Source organism: Equus przewalskii, chromosome 9 (genome assembly GCF_037783145.1).
Source record: "Equus przewalskii isolate Varuska chromosome 9, EquPr2, whole genome shotgun sequence".
In the NCBI taxonomy this organism is placed as follows: Eukaryota; Metazoa; Chordata; class Mammalia; order Perissodactyla; family Equidae; genus Equus; species Equus przewalskii.
Window position 1 is genome coordinate 24,448,835 of NC_091839.1, and position 23,452 is coordinate 24,472,286.

Genomic DNA, 23,452 nt, shown 5'->3' on the forward strand with positions numbered 1-23,452 from the left:
GTCCTTTGCTCATGCTATTCCAGCTTCCTGAGAACACTCCACTCTGCATCTCTCTGTTCCCAACTCTGCGTTTCTGTTCGTGTTCCCCTCCTGATACACAAATTCCTCCTTCCAGCTTCCTTAGGACTCAAGATCAACAACATCACCTCAGACACGCCTTCCCTTACACTCTGATCACCCTTGTTTTCTGCACCACAACCCAGAGCTTCCTTCAACTAGCACTGCTTTTGTATGTCTCAGATTTGTCACTCCCTGAGGAGAATGCAGACCCATGAGGACAAGGCTCACAACCTTTTGTTTCCCACTGTCTACTATGCCATGGTGCTTGGCCCACAGTCAGCACTGAAAAAGAAGATGTGGGGTGAAGGTCCTTTGAGTGAAATATAGAGGAGGTACAAGAATGAGAAAAATGAGGGGACTCCCAAAATACCCAAATGTCTGTGGGACTACGCCATCTGCTATGGTAGTCAATAGCCACGTGGGCTGTTTAGATATAAGTTTATTCAAACTAAGAAAGTTAATTCAGTTCCTCAATCACACCAACAGCATTTCAAGTGCCCAGTTACCACATGCAGCTCGTGGCTACTCTATCGCACAAGGCAGATATAGACCATTTCTATCATTACTGAAAGTTCTGTTGGCCAGCACTGCCCTAGGAATTGAATGCAGGGTAAACTTGATGCAGGGTAAACTTGATGCTCACTTTAGAACATCAGCCAGTCCATCCCCATTTCAGCAGATGCCTCCCCATGTAAGAGTCAGCAGGGATTACCCGAGTTTTCGTAGTTTGCACGTTGATCTTCTCAAGGACTTCCACAGCGTGTTGACTCCATCGGGCCCAAAGTCATTTCCAAGAAGGTTCAGATTAACCAAGCTTTTACAGCTTCTGAGAACAGAGGAGAGAGGCTGGCAGCAAGCAGGCGTCAAATTGCATTTCTCCAACCTAGGCAGGGGTGGGAAGGAAGGGTGAAAGATGGTCCTCAGAGATTGAGAAATTAGAGAAAAAAAATGTGATACAAGATCTAGGAAAAGTATCCTACTAAAACAGCCTGGCTGACAGTAAAGTGCTTAACACATGCCAGACCCCTTTCCCAATGCTTATGCATAACTCTTTTAATCCATATACCAATCCTGTAAAGGTAGGTCATATCTTAAACCCCATTTGACAGATGAGGAAACAGAAGTTTAGCCGGCTTGAGCATGAAATTAACAATTTTAGTATAAAGTGGACATGAGTTTATATATAAGGCCTTGAAAGAACTAAAATAGCATTACAACCCTTTAATTACACTTTTTCCATCTTATTTCTAAGGTCAGCAATACAAAATATGAACATATAGTTGGCTAGCTACTAGGAATACAAAGACGAAAGTGTCTCATCAGTTTAACACGGTGGAAATTTCCACCTAAGTCTATAAAGAAATGTGACATGCGGCTATACATGCAAAATTTTATGCATGAAGAGAAGAGGGAAGGAATATATTTCCCATGTTGGAAGAGGTTGTATGGGATCCAGAGAATGCTTCAAGCTAAATGTACCACTTGACGGACAGGAAGGGGCTGGTATGAGAAAAACATGGGCTTCAAGGTTTGTCCCAATGTGTCAGCTCTAATGCTACCAGCAGGACTTTTCCCACTGTACTATATATCATTGACCTTGATCCTATACCTTTAATAGTATTCCTTTCATCTTCTAGTCCAGTGTTTCTCAATCAGGCAGGATTTTTCCCCAGAGGGGAGATCTGATGATGTCTGAAGATTGGGGAGGTGCTAGTGGCATCTGGAGAGTGGAGGCCAGGGATGCAGCTCGACATCCTACAGTGCACAGGACAGCCCCCCATGACAGAGGATTACCTGGGCCAAAGTGTCAGTAGTGCTGGGATTGACAAGCCCTGGTCTAAATAGTAAAGATGGAACACTATGGACACAAATATAGGACAAGCAGGTACCTCCTTTAAAACTACAACACTGGAGAAGGAGACTGGATGAAAGTGAAATGAATGTTGGGAAGGGATCCATCATTAAAGACATTGCAATAACTGTTGCAAACGTTCTACTCCTTTCTGCCTCCAGGAGAAGCACCTAGAGAGTGAGGGCTTAAAACCAGACCATGATCCTTTTGAAAGCATAAATATGACCCTGATTTACTTGTATGAACCTAGTGGCTCCTCCTTCACCTATAGGATAGAGAACATTGCACCTGAAGATGCTTCTTGAAGGACAGAGACGTGGTGAAAAGAACTGGCTTCTGGCTTATCTCACTTAGCGTAACATCCTCAAAGTCTATCCAAGTTGTCACAAATGGCAAGACTGCCACAGAGAAGGACAGACACTGTATGACCTCACTTACATGTGGAATCTAAAAAAGCCAAACTCAGAGAAATAGAGAACAGAATGGTGGTTACCAGGGGCTGGGGGAGATGGGGAGATGTTGGTCAAAGGGGCACAAACTTCCAATTATAAGGTGAATAGTTCTGAGGCTCTAACACACAGCATGGTGACTATAGCTAACAATACTGTTTTAGATACTGGAAAGTTGCTAACAGAGTAAATCTTAAATGTTCTCACCCAAAAAAAAGAAATGATACTTATGTGATGGGATGGAGGTGTTAGCTAATGCTACGGTGGTGATCCTTTTGCAGTATATAAGTGGATCAAATGAACACGCTGCACACCTTAAACTCACACAGTGTTCTATGTCAATTACATCTCAATAAAGCTTGAACAAAAGAACTGACTTCTGAATCAGACTTGGCTTCAGCCCCGTCCCCATTTCCTTGCCTCAGTTTTCTCATCTATAAAATGAGTATAAAAGTACCGACCTCCTAGTGCCTCCCTGCTGGAGGATGAAGTGATGACTGTAACATGTTTCCCATTTCCAAGCACATAGTGGCATTCAGACAATAGCCTTCCCTACAGAATTTTTTCCCCACATAGTCTTATCCCTCATGCCCAGACCCATCACTCTGTTCCCACCGTCTTGTTGAATTTCCCACCTCAGAGCCCTTGTCTACACTGTCACCCTCTGTCAAGGTCTTTCCTTCTCTCCCTCCCTTTTGGGAGCTTGGGGATGGGGTGAGGACTCACATTTTAAGGTTCATCTCAAAACCCAACCTCCTCAGTGAAGTCTGCCCCCAGCCCCTAAGTAGTTTGTGAGAACAATTAGAACCATTGCCTATGTGAAAAATGGCTATCATTTGACCCACATTTAACCAAAATCCTATTATTTCAGGCTGAACCATCTTAGCTTGCTGAGCAAACACATCACATTAGGGTTAAAATCCGTCTTCCCCAAACACAGGAAAGACTTTCAGGGCAGGGAACATGCCCCACCCCGCAGCACCTACCATCCAAAATATGCGGACTGAAGGAATATTTACAATACACCAAGGACGAGGGTGACAAGCGTAAAACACTTTCTCTAAACTTGGAGCTTATCACTGAGAAGAGATTTTTAAGAGAAGAACTCTGTCCTTTACCATCCTCACCTTCTTAATCCCATGTGACCACACATTATTCCCTGCCCACCCCAAGAGCAGAGAGACGGACTTTCCCAAAGGAAACAGCATCAACTCACCCAAGTGTGTTCAAGGCACAATTCGAATGTTTTAGAACCTTGCAGAGTCGTTTCACTCCATCATCCTGAACATCATTGTTCCCAATATCCAAAATTTTCACATTATGGTTATGCTTGAGGACATTAGCAAGCTCGCCACAGCTCTCCGTTGTGAAAGAACAATCTGACAAACTGCAAAATAAAGACGTACAAAAGGGGAAAAAATAATCCCTGAACCCTCAGGTTTTAGTCTATATGCTGCAGTCCATATCACTTTCTCCAAAAGGAAAAGAGAGATGCCAAACCCGTACTTCTCATCCGCAGCCCTAGAAGGAGGAGCGTACATGTTAGGAGGCCAGAGACACCCAGGGCATTCTATTAACCTGTGACAGAAAGGAAGCAGAAGGAAAAGCAAGGCAGCTGTCCCTCTCCCATGCCATCCACAGGCCTGTCCACGTGGAGGAAGGACTTCTCCATGAGATGTACTCCCAGAGCACCCAGATTCTACACAGCTATCACAGAATATGGTTTCCAGCCTCTGAGCTCAAATTTGAGCTGAAAAAAACACCAAGAATCTCACTTAAGGCCAGATCTAAATTCCTAAGAATGAATTATTATACCAAAATAAGTTCAAGATGAGTAATCCATATAAATATTTGGAGAGAGAATGAAAAAACGAGTCTGTGGAGGGGGAGAGTGGGGAGACAGAGAGGTGATGGTGGAAATGTTCTATAACTGCACTGTCCACTACAAGAACCACTAGCCACATGTGACTATCAAGCACTTCAAATGTATTTAATGTAACTGAGGAACTGAATTTTTCATTATATTTAATCTCAATTTAAATTTAGTCACATTGGGTTAGTGGGTGCCATATTGGACAACACAGTAATCTTTAATCCTGTGAATTTATTCACCTGTATGACCAATTCAAAAATATTCTATTTTATTTAATTATTGGCTGGCTACATCTTAGGCCATTAAAATGTTTCCAATATTAATACAGTTAATAAAAAATTATATACAAAAGTTTCCAAATTTCTTAGCACCCTATGTCTGTGGTTATTTGGATAGCCTCCCACTGCCACCTATATTCCTATTGGGAGTCATAAGCCTTTTTAAGACAGATACAGACTACATGTTTGAAAACATGCATAGACATAAATAACATACAAAATCATTTCTAGTACGACCGACAAGCTAGGGAGACTCGAAGCTCATTTCTGACTTTTCTTCTGTATCAGGCGTGGAATCACACACTGTGCAGAGAAGAACCAGCATCACATGCCTGACCGCTGTCCTTAGAAAGGCCTGCTGGCAAGGTTGGCCCTTGCCTGGCATCTGGGAGCTTGGATTTCAGGATAGCTCCCCCATTCCTTGATGAGAATAACTCCCTGTGCCTGAACTGTGCAAACAAGGTGGGTTATGCTGAACACCTGCTTTCCTTGTAGAAGTCTGGGATCTTGGTACATGCTAGGCAGAGGGTGTCCATGTCACCAGCACCCAGTAAAAACCTCGAGCACTGAGTCTGCAGTGAGCTTCCCTGGTGGACAGCATTTCACATGTGTTGTCACATCTCAGCAAGGGGAGAATTGAGTGTGCCCAGGGTGACTGCACTGGGAGAGCTTCCCAGGAGCTTGCACCTGGCCTCCTCCAGACTTTGCCCCCTGCACCTTCTCCCTTTGTTGGTTTTGCTTTGTCTCCTTTCACCAGAATAAATCACAGCCACAAATATGACTGTATGCCGAGTTCTGTGAGCCCTCCTAGTGAATCATCAGACCCGAGCGGTGGTCTTGGGGACCCCTGACATGCATTAGTAGTTGGTCCTTAACAGTCATCCCAGATCTTTCCCCCCACAGGCACCCACACACCCCACCTCCAACTAATCCAAAAGCTCCTCTATGGCAAGAATCACTTCCACACCCAGGACTCAGATCCCTCCTGGAACTCAGGCATTTGCAGGTGGATCCATATGGCTCCCCTCCCACCCACTAAATGAGAAGAAGCTGAAGCAACTTACTCCAGGTTCTGCAGGTTGCAATCCAGATGACTCAGGGCCTTGCACAGAACCTTCACCCCCTCGTCTCCCAGGTTGTTCTTCCTCAGATTCAGGTGCGTCAAACTCTTGTTCCGGAGGAGAGCTTCTGACAAGTACCTGCAACTGGGTGTCCCAAGCTGGCAGAACCAAAGCCTGTGGGTCAAAAGCCACAAAGATAGATGCTCATGGAAGCAGCCCAAACAAAGGCCCTTCTCCGGATTCAGCCACAGTGTCTCCCTAGATCCCTATCTAGGACACGCCAAGCATCTGCTTACCTATCCTTTCTGTTGCAGGTGTATAAAACAAGCACACTAAGAATGTGCTGGTCATTAGTGGTTGATTTAAAAAAAATAATAAAGGAATGATATCAAAGTGTACAAAGTTTCAGTTATGCAAGAGAAATAAGTTCTGAAGATCTACTGCACAGCATCATGCCCACAGCTAACACTGTATCATGTACTTAAATGTTCTGAGAGGGTAGATCCTATGTTGTGTTACCACAAAAAATATCATCATCATCATCATCATCATCATCATCATTATAAAGAGGTCAGAAGAAAACTTTGGGAGGTGATAGGTGTTTATGGCCTTGGTGGTGGCGATGGCTTCATGGGTGCATATTTATTCCCAAACTCACCAAGATGTGTACATTAAATATGTCCAGATTTCCTTTTTTTTTTTTTTAAGATTTTATTTTTTTCCTTTTTCTCCCCAAAGCCCCCCGGTACATAGTTGTATATTCTTCATTGTGGGTCCTTCTAGTTGTGGCATGTGGGACGCTGCCTCAGCGTGGTTTGATGAGCAGTGCCATGTCCACGCCCAGGATTCGAACCAACAAAACACTGGGCCGCCTGCAGCGGAGCACACAAACTTAACCACTCGGCCACGGGGCCAGTCCCATGTCCAGCTTTATACGTGTCAAAAAAATGACATTTACTGTGAGAATTCTTTTTAAAATTTTTAAGTAAAAATAGAAAATAAAGGAAAAACAGTTTAAATGGCCTGAAGCAGCTGGGGTGGACCCCAGGCTCTGGAGCCAGTCAGACATGGGTTCAAAGCCGCTCGCCATTACTAACTGGTCGGCAAGCTGCATTATTCCCTTCGGCCTTCATTTCTTCCATTCTGAAGTGGAGATTATGGTGGTCTGTCACCGGGGGGTTGAGATCCAGTGGGCCAGGCACATAAAGTGCTTGGGACAGTACTTGGTGAGTGTGCAATACAAGTTATAGGAGATGTATCATACAATACAGGGAGACATGTAGTGGATCTATAGGTATTATAGAATGGAGATATTATGTGATACATGCTATGTTCTTATTGCATAACAATATATCTTCTATATAATATATAAATTATATACACTATTATATATAATATATAGTTATATAAGATATAGTATTAATATTAATATATTAGATCATATATATTAGTCACATATTATATATTAATACTAATATATATCATATTAAATGTGATATACATTAAAGTATATGGTATAGGTATCATTAAAACATATCAGAATATATTATAAATATAATATAATAATTGTACATGTATATTATTCATTCATATTATATATGTATTTGTTTCCTGTTCATATTGTGGCTCTTTGAGACTCAGTGCCCAGTGAGTGCTTTTTCTCCTTAGCGCAAATTCTGTGGTCTTTCACCATTATCACCCCCTCGGATTCAGCTCAAGACTCTGGCCTTCTCCACCCTTTTATACCCACCTGAACAATATTCAATCCCAGGAAAACCCCACTCTCCATCTACTCTACGCCTGCACCAGACCAAAACGTGGCTGGAGGAGGAAAGATCTACACAATCACACTTGACGTCTACCCCTGCAAGTGAACTCATTCCTCCCCAGCAACTCTGGAGCCCTGTAGTCCCATGGACACCTGCTCACATAACCACTCTACTAGCTGACTAACGAGCATCTCATGCTCCCCGGTCCCAATCCAAACCCCACTCTCCCCCTCTTCTTCATGTCAGCAAATGGTACCACCCTTCCCCAAGCTGCCCAAGCTCATCACCTGCAGGGGTTCTTGGGCCCTTTCCCTCCTAATCCACCTCTAATCCACTACCAAGTCCCCCTGGCTCTCCCTTCAAATACACCCTGACGTCCTGCCCCCTCACCCAGGCTGGCTCTCTCCAATCCTCCCGTCTGGTCTACAGGCACTTGTTCTGCTTATACTTCTGCCCCCATTATAGTCCATCCTTCAGAAGCAGATCTTTCAAAGGACGTCAGAGTATGTCACCGATCAGCCTCCAATCTTCAGGTGACTCTTCGCCTCACCCCAAACAAAACACAGACTCCTACACCACCCAGGCGTATCCCAGGCGTCTTCCTGCCTCCTCAGCTTCATTTGCTCTCATTAACCCCCTCACTCATATTACTCCAGCCATACTAGTTTTCTTGTTCCCATGACACCCCAAGCTCCTTCCAACCTCAGGGCCTGTTCTCCCCTGTTCCTCCTCTCAGTATGTGGCTTCCTCCCTGCCTTCCTTCAAGTCTCTGCTTCAGCGTCACCTCCTCCGATAGGTTGGTGAGAGGAGACCTTCCCGGGAAACTAACCCCACCACTCTTTGTCTACTCATCCCACTTTCATTTTCTCCATCTCAATGGTTGTTGATTTTTTTATTTTTGTATCTCACTCATAAAACTGTATCCTCCACACAGGCAGGAAGCTTGTCTGCCCTATCCACCACCCGACCCTGGGTGCCCAGCTCTGTGTCTGAAGATAGGAGCTCAGATACCGGTTGACTAAAACAATCATAATTTCCCAGGGTCCTTGTTAAAATTGAATTCCTTGGCACAACCCCCAGAGATTGATTCAATCTGGGGTGCAACTCAGAATCTGTGTTTAGAACAATGCCTAGTACACGGAGTACTTGCTCAATGAATGTTAGTTTTCAATGATATAAATGGGTCCCCAATGAAGGAGTCATTGTTCTCTTCGACGCCTACCCCCACAGAGAGTCGTTTCCAGAAACAGAACCAGGGGGAACTTACACCAATCTCTCTAAGGCACACTCGGGGTGGGACAGGGAAGAACACAGCAGCTTTACACCGTCATCTTGGAGCTGATTGAATCCCAGGCACAGTCGAGTCAACCTCTGGGTGCTGGGGAGAAGCAAGGCCAGATTCTGATAGCTGGAGGCTGACAGGTTGCATTTCTCCAGGCTGAGGAAGGTGCAGATGCAAAGTGAGCTTCAGCTATGCCCAGTTTCCTTTCTCTTTCTTTCTCAAACCCCATCACTTGGGCCACACGTCTGGGACCCAATCATCATGGAAAAATTAAATTGGATAAAGAACAAAAGCTTGAAGGGGAGAAAATGGTGGGTCAAGTTAAGGTTTCTCAATCTCAGCCCTGCTGACCTTTGGGCCAGATCATCCTTTGTTGTGGGGGCCCTCCAGTGCACTGCAGGATATTGACCATACCTGGTCTTTACCCGCTAGAGGACAGTAGCACCCTCTCCTCCCAACTGTGAAAAACAAGTATGTATGTCCAGACATTGCCAAATGTCCCCTGGGACATTTGCCCCCAGTTTGAAACTGCTGGGTTTAGGGGAAGCTGGCAGAAGCCTGAGGGGGTTGTACAAAAGACACTGGCAGGTGAGATGCCCATAATCAAGATGAGGGCAAGGCTGGCAGGGACTGAGCCCTAAGGAGAAAGGTGTGAAGAATGAAGATGGCAAGAAGTGCGTCAACGGGATAGGTAAGTACAATAGGGGGATCCCCAAGGATCCCCAAAACATACTCCCACTGCCATCCCCACCCTGCCGCTCAAATAAGATGATATTTTGATGAAATGAGAAGACTTACGACAGCTCCTTCAGGGAACACTTTGACATCTCAAAGGGCTCCTGCAGACTTTTCACCTCAATATCCGAGAGGTCGTTGTCCCCCAGGCTGAGGAAGCTCAGACTTGAGTTCTTGCTGAGTTCCAGAAAAAGTTGATGACAAACCCGAGAGCTGAGGCCACACGATTCCAACCTATCAAAGAGGTCCGAGGGTAGCAGTTACTCCTGGGAAGAGTGCTCTTTGTTTAGAGGCCCCCTTGCTCCATGAACAACAGCTGATTTCTCCCCATTCCTCCTCCCTTACAGAGTCAGGATGACCTTCAAGTCAGTGCTACTCAAAGTGTGGTCCGCGGCCCAGCATCACCTTAGAGCCTGTTAGAATTGCTACTTATCAGGCTCCACAGCAGACCTGCCTGATCTCAGGGGGTGGGTTCCAGGAATCTGTTTGAACACACCTCCTTGGATGATTCTGATATACATTAAAATTTGAGAACCACTGCTCTACATACACTATTATGCTTTTTCCCTCTGCTAATCTCTCTCCTATCCTTTCGCTGCAATGTTGCCTCCTGTCCTCCCAATGAATCACTGAACCTAGGCATGATCTTGGGGACAGATCTGGAAAACCAAAGACTCACCACAGATACTTGAGGTTGCAGGCTGAGTGCCTCAAGGTTCTAAAAATCATCGTGGACACAGTGACTCCCAGGTTGTTTGAGCTCAAGTTCAGATGGGTCAGCTTGTTGTTACCGTAAAGGACGAGGACAAGCTCCTTCAGAATCCTCACAGGAGTTATTGACTTGCACCTAAGGAAGAGTGGAAATAAGAAAGCTAGCTTTGGGGGGAAAGAGTGCTTCCTCATCTTGCCTTTCTAACACACACACATGTATGCACACACATGTACACACACCCTCAAGGATGTACAAGGTACAAGAGGAATCCAAAAATGGATTTTAACTTATGGTACTGAACCTTTGAAAAGGCAATCTAAAATATACTCCCAAAAGAGTCACTAAGCTCAGTTGGGTGTATGAAGTCAGGAATCAGTCTCCCCTCTCTTCACTAAATCTGCCATTAAGAGGTCCTGGAGCTAGCTACTCTTCTAGGCAGCTGACCCACACACACACGAACCCAGGGGAGCCTGGTGAGAACAACTCTCACCTCTTATTTTTCTTAAACTTATTTCTCCTTATCTTGAGGATGAAGTGATAGGAACAAAATGTAAAAAAATAAAAAGAAAGAAAGAAAAAGGATGAAAAAGAAGACTATTTAAGCCTGCCTCCCATGTCTTTGATCCAGTTCACTCAGTACACTGAAGTTTGAAGTCGTGATTGCTGAATCTTTTGCTCTTAACTCATTGAATCAGTGCATGTGCCTGGATTTTTAGACCTTGAGGTATGACAGAATCACAGAGGAAGAGTAGAATAGAATTAGTTGACCTAGACTCCAGAACATCCAACTAAAAGCCTTCTCAAATTCAACTCTAAGTATCACTCACTCTGTCTTCTATCCATTATTTCTTCCCTGGCTTGTCTTACAAAGTCCAACTCCATCTGTCAATTCTTCCTTATCTTCAAGCTATTTGGGACCCTGTAATTTCTACTTAGATGATCCTAGAGGACCAATAAATTTCAGTCCAAAACTATGCTTCAGCTCCCATGAGTAGGCCTTTACTCAAATATTTTGTAGATAGAAGAGGCCCTAAAAAGGCAAACCATCCTCTCTCACACCCTTTACCTCTAGTGCAAGATCATTCATGACTTTTTAAAAAATTTCTAATACAAGCACATTTATTTTTGTGTGTGTGTGTGAGGAATATTTGCCCTGAGCTAACATCTGTGCCAGTCTTTCTCTACTTTGTATGTGGGATGCCTCCACAGCATGGCTGATGGACGTAGTAGGTCTGCGCCCAGGATCTGGACCCATGAACCTGGGCCACTGAAACAGAGCGTATGGAATTTTAACCACTCAGCCACAGGGCCACCCCGCAAGTGCATTTATTTTACTCTTGTGAGAACCTAGCACACTTTCTGGCACTCACTCTGATAATCAGAAGAAAAAAGTTGAGTTATTCTCCTATGGTATTCATCAAACCATGAGAGTCTCACACTTACGTCAGTTTCTGGAGTTTGCACCTTGGATTTCTCAGCTTGTAGCAGAGCTTCTTCATAGATGAAGTGTTAAGCTCGCTGTTACTCAGGTCCAACTCGCTCACATTTCCATTGCAAAACACGGAGCAAATATCCTGCCACTGACGTATCTTGGAATCGACAAGCCTCATCCTTCATGAGAGAGAGAGGAGGCTGATGAGAATAAATAAGCCTCAACCAACACCCAGAACGTGGTCTAAAGGAGGCAAAAAGGCCCCTCAAGAAAAGGTGTGAGGATTCACTGGAGTTCAAGATATGAGCATATGTAACCCAAAAAGCACAGTTCTCAAAATCCCAGATGTTTTATTCCCACAATCCTCAACAATACTTTTCAGAGGAAAGCAACCACGTAAGTGAGGTGAGGTGGAACACAGGTATAATCCTTAAAGTTCAGACTTTATGTTAAGCAGATCTAAGATGAATTCAGAGTTCTGCCCCCTAGTAGTATCATTTAATCTCTGTGCTCCAATTTTCTACCTCTAAAATGTGCATAATAAAACTTACTCTCATAGGATTTTGTGATGATTAAAGAAGATTCATGCAAATACTTAGAACTTAGAATTATTAGAATTCTAAATTATTTGGAATTTCCCTAATGCAGCAGGCTTTCAATGTTAAAAAAAAAAAAAGTAAAGGAGCATTAAAGTCACAAATTAACTGTTTTTATCTCAGATGAGATGAGGGAAGTAAATCAAAGACCACATTCCTAAAGTACCTGAAGGATGGATAATTCTACTCTGTGAGCCCAGAGTGGTAGCATTGCTTAGAGTGGTTGTTTCCAACCTTAAGTGTACGTGTGTGTGTGTCTGTGTGTGTCTGTGTGTGTGTGTATGCCTGTGCATCCATATGTTTGACATCTCAGTTAATTCTGATATACAGACAGACAGAGTTACAAACCACTGAGGAAAAATGGTAAGAAGTCATGCTATAGAGAAGTAGGAAGTGACCTTAACTTCAGAAGATCTGTTATCAACTTTAGAGAAGGCATGAAATCTCCTTAAGCCTTAGGGGTGATCTTGCCTAAAGTGAGGAATCATGTTGACTGAGTATCAATCCTCACAATAAATGGGATTATCTTTGGTATTAAGGGCCCTTACTCATGTGACCCAACAGTAAACACTACCTAAATAAAGTCCCCCATTTAGGTTTTAGGGATTCCAAGACAGGACAAATGATAGCCAATATATATCGAAGAGTTATCACTCTAGACCCCCCAGACCAAGCATCTTACTAACATTACAATCTGGGTGAACACAAAGAAATTAGTCTTCTCGAAATTTCTATTTGTTCAACCAAAATTGAACTGGTGCTTCTTGTAGGTTTGAGGGTTAAATGAGAAAGGATTTGAGAACATATATAGCAGCCCTTGCCTCATAAGAAAAGTTTAGAAAACATCCCTGGGACCTGAAATAATTAGCAGAACAGTCAGTTTTCCTTATGTCCTAGACCGGAAGTCAATAGTGTCAGTGATGGGACATGGTCATAGGATAAGAACCAAAGTAGTTTGAGTATTTCTGGGTTCTCCTTCCAGGAAACAAAAGGACAACCTCATCAGAACAAGATTCAGATTTAGTTAACACCTTTGGCCTCACCCCTACCTCAACTTGTGCTCAAAGGAGGGGCACCCAGCACTTTGTTTAAAGTCTGGAGCTCTGAAAGACAGAGCTGGGCATTGATCCAGGCTGGGCTACTTAATAGCTGCATTGACTTAAGAAAATTATGTTCTTATCCTTCAGTTTTTGCATCTAGGAATGGTAACAACAGTTCCTCCTCTATTCAGTTAGATGCGAACAGGTGTCTTAGCACAATGCCTGGCACATAAGCCTCCAAGATGCAGTGCCTGAGATATAAGCAGATCCATTAAAGTAACCAGGGAATCCTACAAGATACCAAAAGGAAAATATTCTCAGAGGATGGAGCTTATCTAGAATGTTTGGTCAATCATAACCATTGATAACCCAACAACAACAGGTCCCCAGTTTTTCATGGAAGAACTTAGACAGAGCCTATGAAGATGAGAAGGTCAGAAAGGAAATGGTTTTGCAATACTCACTCCAGATTTTCCAAATCAAAAGTCAATTCTGCATGAGGGATGGGACTGCTGACAGATAGCCTTAGCTTACTCAACCTTTGACAATGCTTTAGGCAAAATGAAGAAACTTGGAGTTGCAGATTCCCAAAAATATTGAGGTCAGCTTCAAGGAGGTGATTCAAAATCTGCCTTACAAAGTTTTCCTCCTGAGTCTCATACAAGCAGTGAAAAAACTGTAGGAACTCAAAATGGTTGGAGACAGTGTCAAACTTATCTAACTCTTCTGACCATTTTAATAATTCGTCCATTATCCTGGAAGACATCTTACAATGCAAAGTATCTTCCAGTTCTCTTGCTAGGTCTCTTTTTAAAAGACCAAAGAAAAAAAGAGCCATCTGATTCCAATAGAAGTTTGTGTCAGCCAAGGCATCATTCAGTAGCACTCTCATCTCTTGATGCCTTGTAGGACCACCAATTGATCCTTCCGTTCCCCTGAGCACATAGAACATGGCCCCAAAAAACACCTGGAAACTTTGGTGAGTGAAAGCAATGCAATCCTCACAGTCACTGGCCTTTCGAAGAATATTTAAGCTGAGGAGAGAATCAATGAGGGAGGCTTCCAAGCGCCGGTGTTCAATGGCCTCTTTTGCAAATGTGAAGTTTGAAAACCACATCCCCTCTGCAGCCAGAGAACAGAGGGCCCTCCATTGTTCTGGCCAGCTCTGATCCGACAAACTCACCTCTGCTGTTGCAAACAAGCTGGAGAAAAAATGGGCGTACAGACTGGTGGTGGTCTGGGTGCTCAGCTGGAAATGGGGATTTCTCGCCATCTGCCGCTTCAGGCTGGAACACACAGTCCAGCACACCAAGGGGGCAGAGCAGGAATGAAACAGAGTTTCATTTTTCCTTATCCAATGCAAGATTTTCTTGGCTATATTTCGGTCACCAAAGTACCTGAAGAAATATTCACTCCGGTCTCCCTCTGTGAACCCTGAGATAAGTACAAACCATGGATTCAATAACAACTTTTTAAGAGCCCCATTTCTATAGTCCCTGGTAGTGATCAGTAAGGTAGCCGTGGGAATCAATTCTTTCTTCAACAAGTGGAGTAGGATTCTGGCTACCGGGAGCTGCTGGTACCAGTCTGTACATGGCGGACTGTCGCTCAACTTGGAAGGCATGGCCATTTCCTCAAAACCATCAATGACAAACAGGAGCCTCTCAGGGTGACATATGAACTCTTCAATGGGGGCCTGAGAGTCAGGCCAGTCCTGGGAAAGCAGATCAGCAAAGGTGGTATCCTCCATCTCTTTCATTTTATGGCAGCTGATATAGAAAACATAGGAGAACCTGTGCTGAAAGAGAAAGCCCTCTGCCCAATGCAACATGACCTTCATTGCCAGGGTGGTCTTCCCAACACCTGCCCTACCCTCCAAGACTATCGTCTGGGGCTGGGCTCCAGTCATATTAGGATAAAGGAGGTTCTTCAGTTCTTCATGTTCCTTCTCTGTCACATTGCGGAGATATATGTGGTCCTCAGGCCAAGGGATATGGTCCCACATCACCAATATTTTAGCCTTCATTCTGTCTCTGTATCTTCTTCTGTGGACTGAAACACAGAAGTGATGCAAAACAGAACAAAACAACGGTCAGAATGAATTTTAATGTTATAAATTATTCAATAATGAAGTTCCTATATACAACCTTGAACAAGACAGACAAGCTCTACCTTCAAGGTTCTAGCTTTTGGGAGTTGGGGGAGTGGTGAGGAAAAGTTGCAAAAGTTAGCAAAAATTAAATAGTTTGATGATAACACACAAATAAAAAACATGGAATGACCCAAGAGAGATCAAGAATGTCCTTAGAAGAGGGGAAGGGATCAGTAGAGCCTTCTGCAGGAAGTTGACACATTAACCATGAGAAGAAGACAATCCAAGATGTAGAAAGAGATGCTTTTGGGCAGGGTGAACAGCCAGTGCAAGTGCCGTGAGAGAACCTTTTGGAGCATAGTGACCAAGCAAGCACGGTGAATACTAGGGAGTGAACTTAACTGTGGGGAGGGGCTACATCATGGATTGCTTTGTTCTAAAGGCAAGGGGATGCTGAGCCATAGTTTACATTTTTAAAAGGTCACTGTCCTTTGGAGAATGGATTATGGTGCAAGAAAAGAGGCACAGAGACCAGGTTAGGAAGCTACTACTGTTATCTAAGTGAAAGCTGATATGTTTGGTCAAACATATCCGTTGATGACACAACAACAACAATAGAACCTCAGTTCTGTGTAGAAGACCTTGGACAGAGCCTGTGAAGAGCTGGAACATAGTATGAGAAATAAAATAAATGGATTTAGGGTATATATTAAGAATAGAGCCAATAGGATTACTAATGATTTATAACAAGGGTGTGAGAAATGCTAAGGAAAATAGAGTCATACACGCATTCTAGGTTTTTGGCTTAAATATCTGGGTGGATGAAGACACCATTTACCAGGAATACATATATATATATATATATATAAAGTTCCTCGTGGAGAAAGCAGAAGGATAGGAAGATCAAAGACCTACCTTCACATTTTCTTCAAGATCTAGAACTGATACTTAATCAAGTTTGAGCACAGAAATAAATGGCAAAAGTGGCAGCCAAGAGTGGCATGTGGTTACTTCTACAGAACAGAACTCAAGGGTTGGGCAATGGATTGATGCTTTTCATTGTAAGTTTTGCGTTTCTGTGATTCTTTTTGGATTATACACAAGTACATGTATTTCTTTGATAAAACTAAACTTGTTCCATAACTGCATGTATTACTTTGTCAACATGAAGATTTCCATGCGACCACTGGTACAAAAAATACAGCTACTTATTAATGCAACATAATTATAAAGTCCAGGAGATACTGGTGTCTAAGAACTCAGAGTGGAATCAGAGAGAATGTCCAGTTTATGGTAACCTATTATTCAATAAGCACTATTGAACAAGTTGGAAGAACTTGTTGGGAAAACTGTAATTTCTTGCATGCTATAAATTGAAGAAAATTTCAGAGGAGGTGGCAAATGCAGACCCAGGAAAATGAATACTCCATCAAGCAAGTTATCTGCGATCATCATAAAGTAGTGTGCAAACCTGTTTCTTCTTCTGGCATCTCTGGTTCTTCTTGGTTGGGATCTTGAAGTTCCTGCACCTGCGCAATCTCTGAAATAAACAGTGATGGTGGGATATTGAGATACCCTGGGCTAAAAATGTGTTGGCAATGATGGATACTCTCAGTTGAACCAACTATTTCTCTGACAAGCTTAGGATTGAAGAGACTCAAGGAATCATATCCTCAAGCCCCATCAACCCAATTACTTTGGAAACTTACTACCTTGCAAAGACCACAGCCCACATCAAGCACACTCCTGCCTCAGGGCCTTGATCCAGTCATCCTCCTGTCTTCGATGATCATCCACAGATACCCACTTGGCTCATTGCCTCACCCCCAAGTCTTTGCTCAAATCTTACTTCCTCAATGATGCCCGATGATCCTAATTCGTACTCTACCTTATCTACTACATCGCACACCCTAGGCTTTCCCCATCCACCTTACTCTCCCTTTTCCATTACACTTGTCACCTTCTAACACACCATAAACGTACTTATTTATCATGTCCATTAATGTCTTCTTCCAGTAAAGGGAGAGGTGGATGGCTAGTCTCTGTCTGTTCATTGATTTATCCCAAGTGTTAGAACAATGCTGAGCACAGAGAAGCTGCTCTAACATTTTTGGAATAAAATACTATAGAAAGAAAAGCACCAATAACTGGGTTCTAACCCCAGCCCCTCAATGCATTTCACATAACCACTCTCAATGTCCCACTCCTCACGAGCTCAAAAGCCCCTTCCATGTCTCACTCACACAGCAGTAACTCCCATTCCACTGCCCAGTACTTAGCTGCCATGAGCCAGTACCCCATAAGGGATTGGATCTAAAGGGGATGTGGCTCTAACTTTATGATTTCAGTGATTGTCAAGGTTTACAGGACTTGATCTGGGTAGCAGTACAGGTCCTGTGCTTCCTTCCATGTTCCATGTTCCTTTGAAGAATAATCCATCATTTTTCACCCATGGTAGCCTTGGTCAAAGAATCCCAATTCTGTGCTCCACTTCCACATACTCTCAGCTGAATTCTGTTCTGGATTATCTAGCCCTCTTAGCATCAGGGAATCTGAATGGGAACCTTTTCCCAGGCATAACCCAGAGAAGCTAAGATTGTCTCTTGACGGTGGTTCCATTTATCCCTAAGTCAACTATGTGACACATTGCATTCCTCTGTTGCAAATAATCCCAATGACATAAGCCTTCCTGGCTATAGCTTTGCTGTCAAGTATCAGGTGCCACCTTCTGTATCTTTACACATTAAATTTAAGACTCTAGATCTAGCTGGGGCCACCTGTCATAAAAGCCAGGCTGTTCCAGATGAATAGCCTGGAACTTAGGTCCAATTCCTTAAAAAAAAATAATAATCCCAATTCTGACTTCCCTTTGGCCATCTATGGAAGCCTGTTGAACTACAGATTCTCCCATCCCACATTTGTTGGAATAGTGTTGGGTGCAGCGGAGGGTGTGTGGAGTAAGATGGCAAAGACCCTCACAGTTCTGACACTGCCTGTCTGGCATTTTCCTCAAGCCAGCATCTGGAAAACACCATGGTAGATGATGCTATTGGAAAAAAACTACCCCAAAAATTAATGAATTATTGAGAACCTACTCTGTTCCCAATGCCTTCTAAGCATTTCATCCTAGAAACTCAAAGGTAGGCACAGTTAGCCCAGTTTTTAAAAAGAGAGACTGGGGCCCACTGGTAAGCCATTTGCCTAGGGTTACAGTCGGTTAAGTGGACTTTGGTCCAGGCAGTCTGACACTAGAACCTGAGCTCTTAAACTCAGTCCCCAAAAGACAGCACACCTGCACCTGTACACACGTGTATTCGCAAACTCACTCACAGATACATTCCATAGCACCGTTCAAGCACAGAGACACCCATTGTGCTGTGTTTCCCAGAAGATGGAGCTAATGGGGCTGGTATAAGTTATCCTGTAGGGCCACTGGAACTTTTTACCATCTCCCACATTGCTAGTGAGATGAATGAGGTCTAGGACTTCCTCCTGCTTAAGAGGTATCCTCTGCAAGCCCCATGCCTTTAGAAGCCCAAGTGGGAACAAGCTAAGGACCAAGAAGAAGGAGGAGATCGTCCAATATGCCTGGTCTGGCTCTATAGGATTCATGCATGGTGTTGACATTGCTGTTCAGGACCAGTGACGAGAAAGGAAGTTCTTCCTCAAACAGCATTCTCCTCTGTGAAAATATCTCCCTCTGGGATTGCCAGTCAGAAACAGGGTTTAAGGATTCTAGACCCCATTGCCTAGCTCTCTGCTCAACATCTGCTTACTCCAGACAAGAGCATATGACGGCTTTAAAATGAAGGGGAAGGGGGAGGATGGAAAAGGAGAGGAGAGAGGAGGAGAGAAATCTAGTCGCCATCCCATCCTCCTGCCCACCAGAAGATGCACAAAGCCTGAATCTCCAAAGCCCAAAGCTCTGATGGCAACGACTGCATGTTGCCAACTCCCTTCACCCCTCCTTGGAACTCATGCCCTCATCTGGGGGCAAGAGAAGCATATATGGTTGGCACAGAGCCTCTGGAGACCACTGCCTGGGTTCACACCCTAGCTCTGTCACCTTGGGCAATTTACTTGAGTTCTGTGCTTCAGTTTCCTTATCTGTGAAATAGGAACAACAGGATCTCCTTCTAATGAGTGTAGTGAAACATAAGGAGCAATGACAGAGAGCATTAAGATCAATACCTGGCTTATAACAGGTACCAGCAAAGTTACAGTTATTCTCTACAGGTCTCAGAGGCAGCCAGTTCTGCCACAAAGTGACATACACATTCCTAAAATTCACTGCAGTAGGTAAGGCTGCACAATAAAAACCACGTGGGTTTTTATTTTATAGAAAAATAGGATCAGTGACACATTAAAAAAATAGAAACAATAAAAACAGTACCACAGTTTTACACTTGCTAAGAGGTTGTGAAACACATTACTACTGCAATAAAGACTACCATACTACAATAAATAGATAAATACTACAGTGCTACAATGAATATGGCATGGCGCTTTACCCTGAAAAAGACCTGAAGTTTGCCTGTGGGTCTGGGAAGTTGCAGCCGGTGTGATTTTGTGAAATGGTGGAAGGAGAGTCATCTGAAACGGGACAGAAAGTTCTGGATGGGTGTGGCTCATACTTGGGTAGCTGGTGGATGTTAGAGATGTGTGCCTGTGTGTGCTTTGTATACTCCTACATGGCTCAGCTCAGCTGGATGCTGTTTTGTTGTTAGTTTTGTTCTTGGTTTTTTGCATTTACCTTGTGTTTCTCTTGAGAAAAAAATCATGCATAAGTAAACATGAACTTCCTGTTATGCTCCAATCGTTCCCTAATACAACAATTGCGCTGGAATACATTCACGTTTTCAGAAGGAGCCTCATGACAGAACTGAATGAGCCTCTTTCAATTCCCTCTTCTTGCTTTTCATCACCATTCTTTCCTGGGTTGGAGCACCAAGACTTTATAATCTTTGTACCTTTAAACTTTAAACCCTTCATAGCCCAGCAGTGAGATTCTTTCTTAGGGATAGATTAGCAATTTAGAATGACCCCATAAAAACCCAGCAGCAACCTCCTTGCTTCCATGAGCACCAGGCAGAAATCCCTCTTATGGACCCACTCACCATTCATCTCTGCTCTAATTTCCTCACATAATGAAGGCAGATTCATCTTCTCAAAGATTCTGAAGGTCACTTCCCATATCTGCCTCTCTGAAAAGTATTCATTCAACAGACATAGCAGATTAGTGGGATCGGTGGCTTTCAGATTTGCCCAGGGGATCTTCTGAAAGTTCTCGAGCAGCAGCTGTGGGGACTGGAGGCAAAGTTTGAATTCCTCCAGCTGATACTGATCCAGGCCCATCAGGTAAGACAGAAGCTTCTCATAGGAACCATTGTCTACAGAGATGTTAGTAGAGGAGTTCATCTTGCCCAGCACACAAGATTTCCAGCTTCACCCGAGAACTCTTATGTCCACAAAACAAGTAGGACCTACTTGAAAGAAGAAAGAGTTGAAACCATAAGCCATGACTTTCCTCTCCTCCAAAACTGTCTAATCTATATACTTACTCTGTTTATTTTCTCCTCATAGCACTGCCTGCTACCTGTGTGTGTACATTTATTTTTCTCTCTCTCTTCCACAAGAATGTAAACTCCCTCTGAACAGAGACCTTGCCTGTTCTTGACTGTATCACCAGCGCCTGGTACACATGAGACACTCAGCTCTAAGGAGAAGGAATAAATTGTCCTCAGCACCTATTCTATACCATGAATTGTTACCCTCATTTCATTCTCTAAACAACCAGTAACACACGGGTATGTTTATTATCTCTATTTTATAAAATGACAAGAAAATGACGTCTTCAAATTGCTGTAAAGAAAAAAAATACCCTGCCCACCTGGACTCTATGTCCAGGGAAAACGTCCTTTGAAAATGATGGCAAAACAAAGGTGTTCCCAATCAAAAGCTGAGCTGCCAGGGGCTGGAAGGTGGGGAAATGAGGGGATGTTGGTCACAGAGCATACACTTTCAGTTAGAAGATGATAAGTTCTGGGATCTCACGTACAGCATGGTGACTATAGTTAACAATACTGTGTTGTATACTTCAAGTTTGCTAGGAGAGTAGATCTTTAGTGTTCCCACTATTAAAGAAACTGGTAACTATGTGAGGTGATGGTTATGTTACCTAACTTGATTGTGGTAACCATTTCACAATGTGTATATATATATATATATATATATATATATATATCTATATATATCTCAAATCATTATATTGTACAGCTTTTTAAAAAATCAAGTAGTACAACTTAAACACATACAATTTTTGTCAACCTGACCTCAATAAAGAAGGAAATTTTAATTTTTTTAAAAAGCTGAGAAAATTCATTGCCAGCAGACATATATACCATCAAAAACTACCCAAAAACTTTTTCAGATGAAAGTATGCCAGGACATAAAGAGCACAGAAGTGGTTGATATGTAGATAAATGTGAAAGAATCTGGACCCTTGACAACAACATTTTGTAGAATTTATAACACAGTAAAATATTAAAACAACACCACAAAGGATGAGAGGAAAGTACACAAAGTGCAACAGTTTCAAGGTTCTTACATTGATCCAATTACCTGACATAATCTCAGGTAAACTACCAGTCAAAGATGAACATGGAACGCGCTAAGGGGACCACTGTAAGAATAATATGAGAATGTGTAACTAAAAAGTTAATGGAAGAAAAACGAAATAATAGAAAATGTTTAATTCATTCAAAAAGTGACAAGGAAGGAAGAGTAAAAGAACAGAAAACAGGTGTTGGAAAACAAATAGCAAGATAATGTACTAAAACCCAAATGTGTCAGCAATTCTATGAACATAAATGGGCTAAACACTAAAAAAGAGTATCTGTCAAACTGGATTAAAAATAAAAGTCACACTTCAAGTATCAGAACATAAAACATTGAAAGTAAAATTAAATTATCACTAAATATAGAGGACATTTTATAATAAAATCAATCCAGCAGGAAGGTATAGCAAGTCTAAATTTTTATGTACAATAATAATAGAGTGTCAAAATATATAGAACTAAAATGATGATTAATTGGAGATTTAAACATACATCTCAATAACTAAGGGAATAAACAAAAAAGAGTAAGGATATAGAATATTGTACCACAAGATTAACCAACTTGACCTAATTGACATATATATGTAGAACATTACACCCAATGACAATAAAAACATCCTAATTTTACAAAATGTCAGAACACTTCAATAGGCACCTCACAAATGATGTTATCCAAATGGTCTATAAGCTTGACACCTCAGAAAATGTCAATTAAAACCACAACAAAATAATACTACCCCTGGAGCGGCTAAAATGATAAGGGCTGACATCACCAAGTGTTGTCAAAGACGTGGAGCAGCTGGAACTCCCATACACAAATGAAGAGATTCAGCCACTTTGTAAACCTTTGCAGCGTGTCCTAAAGCTAAACATACATATACCCTGTGATTCTGCTCCCAGCTACGTATCGAAAAGAACATTCACCAAATCTTTATGTGAAGTTCATATAATCTTTATATGCATAATATCTTTATATGAAGTTCAAAAATAGGAAAAAATTAATCTATCATGATAGAGTTTGGAATAGTGGTTAGCAGAGGGGGAGCCTGGGAGGGGGCACTCAGAGGCTTTCTAGGGTACTGGAAATATTCTGTATCTTGAACAGAGAGATGGTACGTGGGTGTACACATAAAATTAATTAAGCCATTGTAAGGGCAAATACAGTTAAAAGTTTAAAATTTTTAAACCTCACTCATGTAAAAAGGGAAATAGACTTTCCTCTTTTTTAATTTCAGCTTTATTGAGGTATAATGAACAAAGAAAATTGTAAGATATTTAAAGTGTACATCGTGGTGATTTGATACACATTGTAAAAGGATTCCCCCATTTAGTTAATTAACATATCCATTACCTCACATACTAATTTTTGACAATATATCACCTCACATATTTTGTGTGTGTGAAAACATTTAAGTTCTACTCTGTTAGCAAATTTCAATTATACAGTACAGTGTTATCTACTAGAGTTGCCATGTTATACATTAGATCCTCAGACCCTACCAACTCCTCCCTCTTACCCCCAGCCCCTGGTAACATGGATGAACCTGGAGGACATTATACTCAGTGAAATAAATCAGACACAACAAGACAAATACTGCATGAGC

At 42.5% G+C, this 23,452-nt stretch overlaps 1 protein-coding gene across 1 annotated transcript; it reads right to left on the reverse strand.

The window, feature by feature from the left end:
* Positions 1-768: 768 nt before the first annotated feature.
* Positions 769-20,649, reverse strand: NLRP13 (NLR family pyrin domain containing 13). Its single transcript, XM_008527183.2, has 9 exons — positions 20,349-20,649; positions 16,703-16,771; positions 13,604-15,191; positions 11,515-11,682; positions 10,039-10,206; positions 8,610-8,780; positions 5,577-5,747; positions 3,578-3,748; positions 769-943 (listed from the first exon to the last, which is right to left on the reverse strand). The coding sequence occupies exons 1-9, from the start codon at positions 20,647-20,649 to the stop codon at positions 769-771; spliced, it is 2,982 nt and encodes a 993-aa protein (XP_008525405.2).
* Between the last annotated feature and the right edge of the window lie 2,803 nt (positions 20,650-23,452).

Coding starts and splice junctions, on each gene's coding strand:
- NLRP13 (XM_008527183.2), bottom strand. CDS start 20,649: ATGAACTCCTCTACTAACATCTCTGTAGACAATGGTTCCTATGAGAAG. Junction 16,772..20,348: donor AATTAGAGCAGAGATGAATG/GTGAGTGGGTCC, acceptor TGTTTATTTCAG/AGATTGCGCAGGTGCAGGAA. Junction 15,192..16,702: donor GATGCCAGAAGAAGAAACAG/GTTTGCACACTA, acceptor TCTGTGTTTCAG/TCCACAGAAGAAGATACAGA.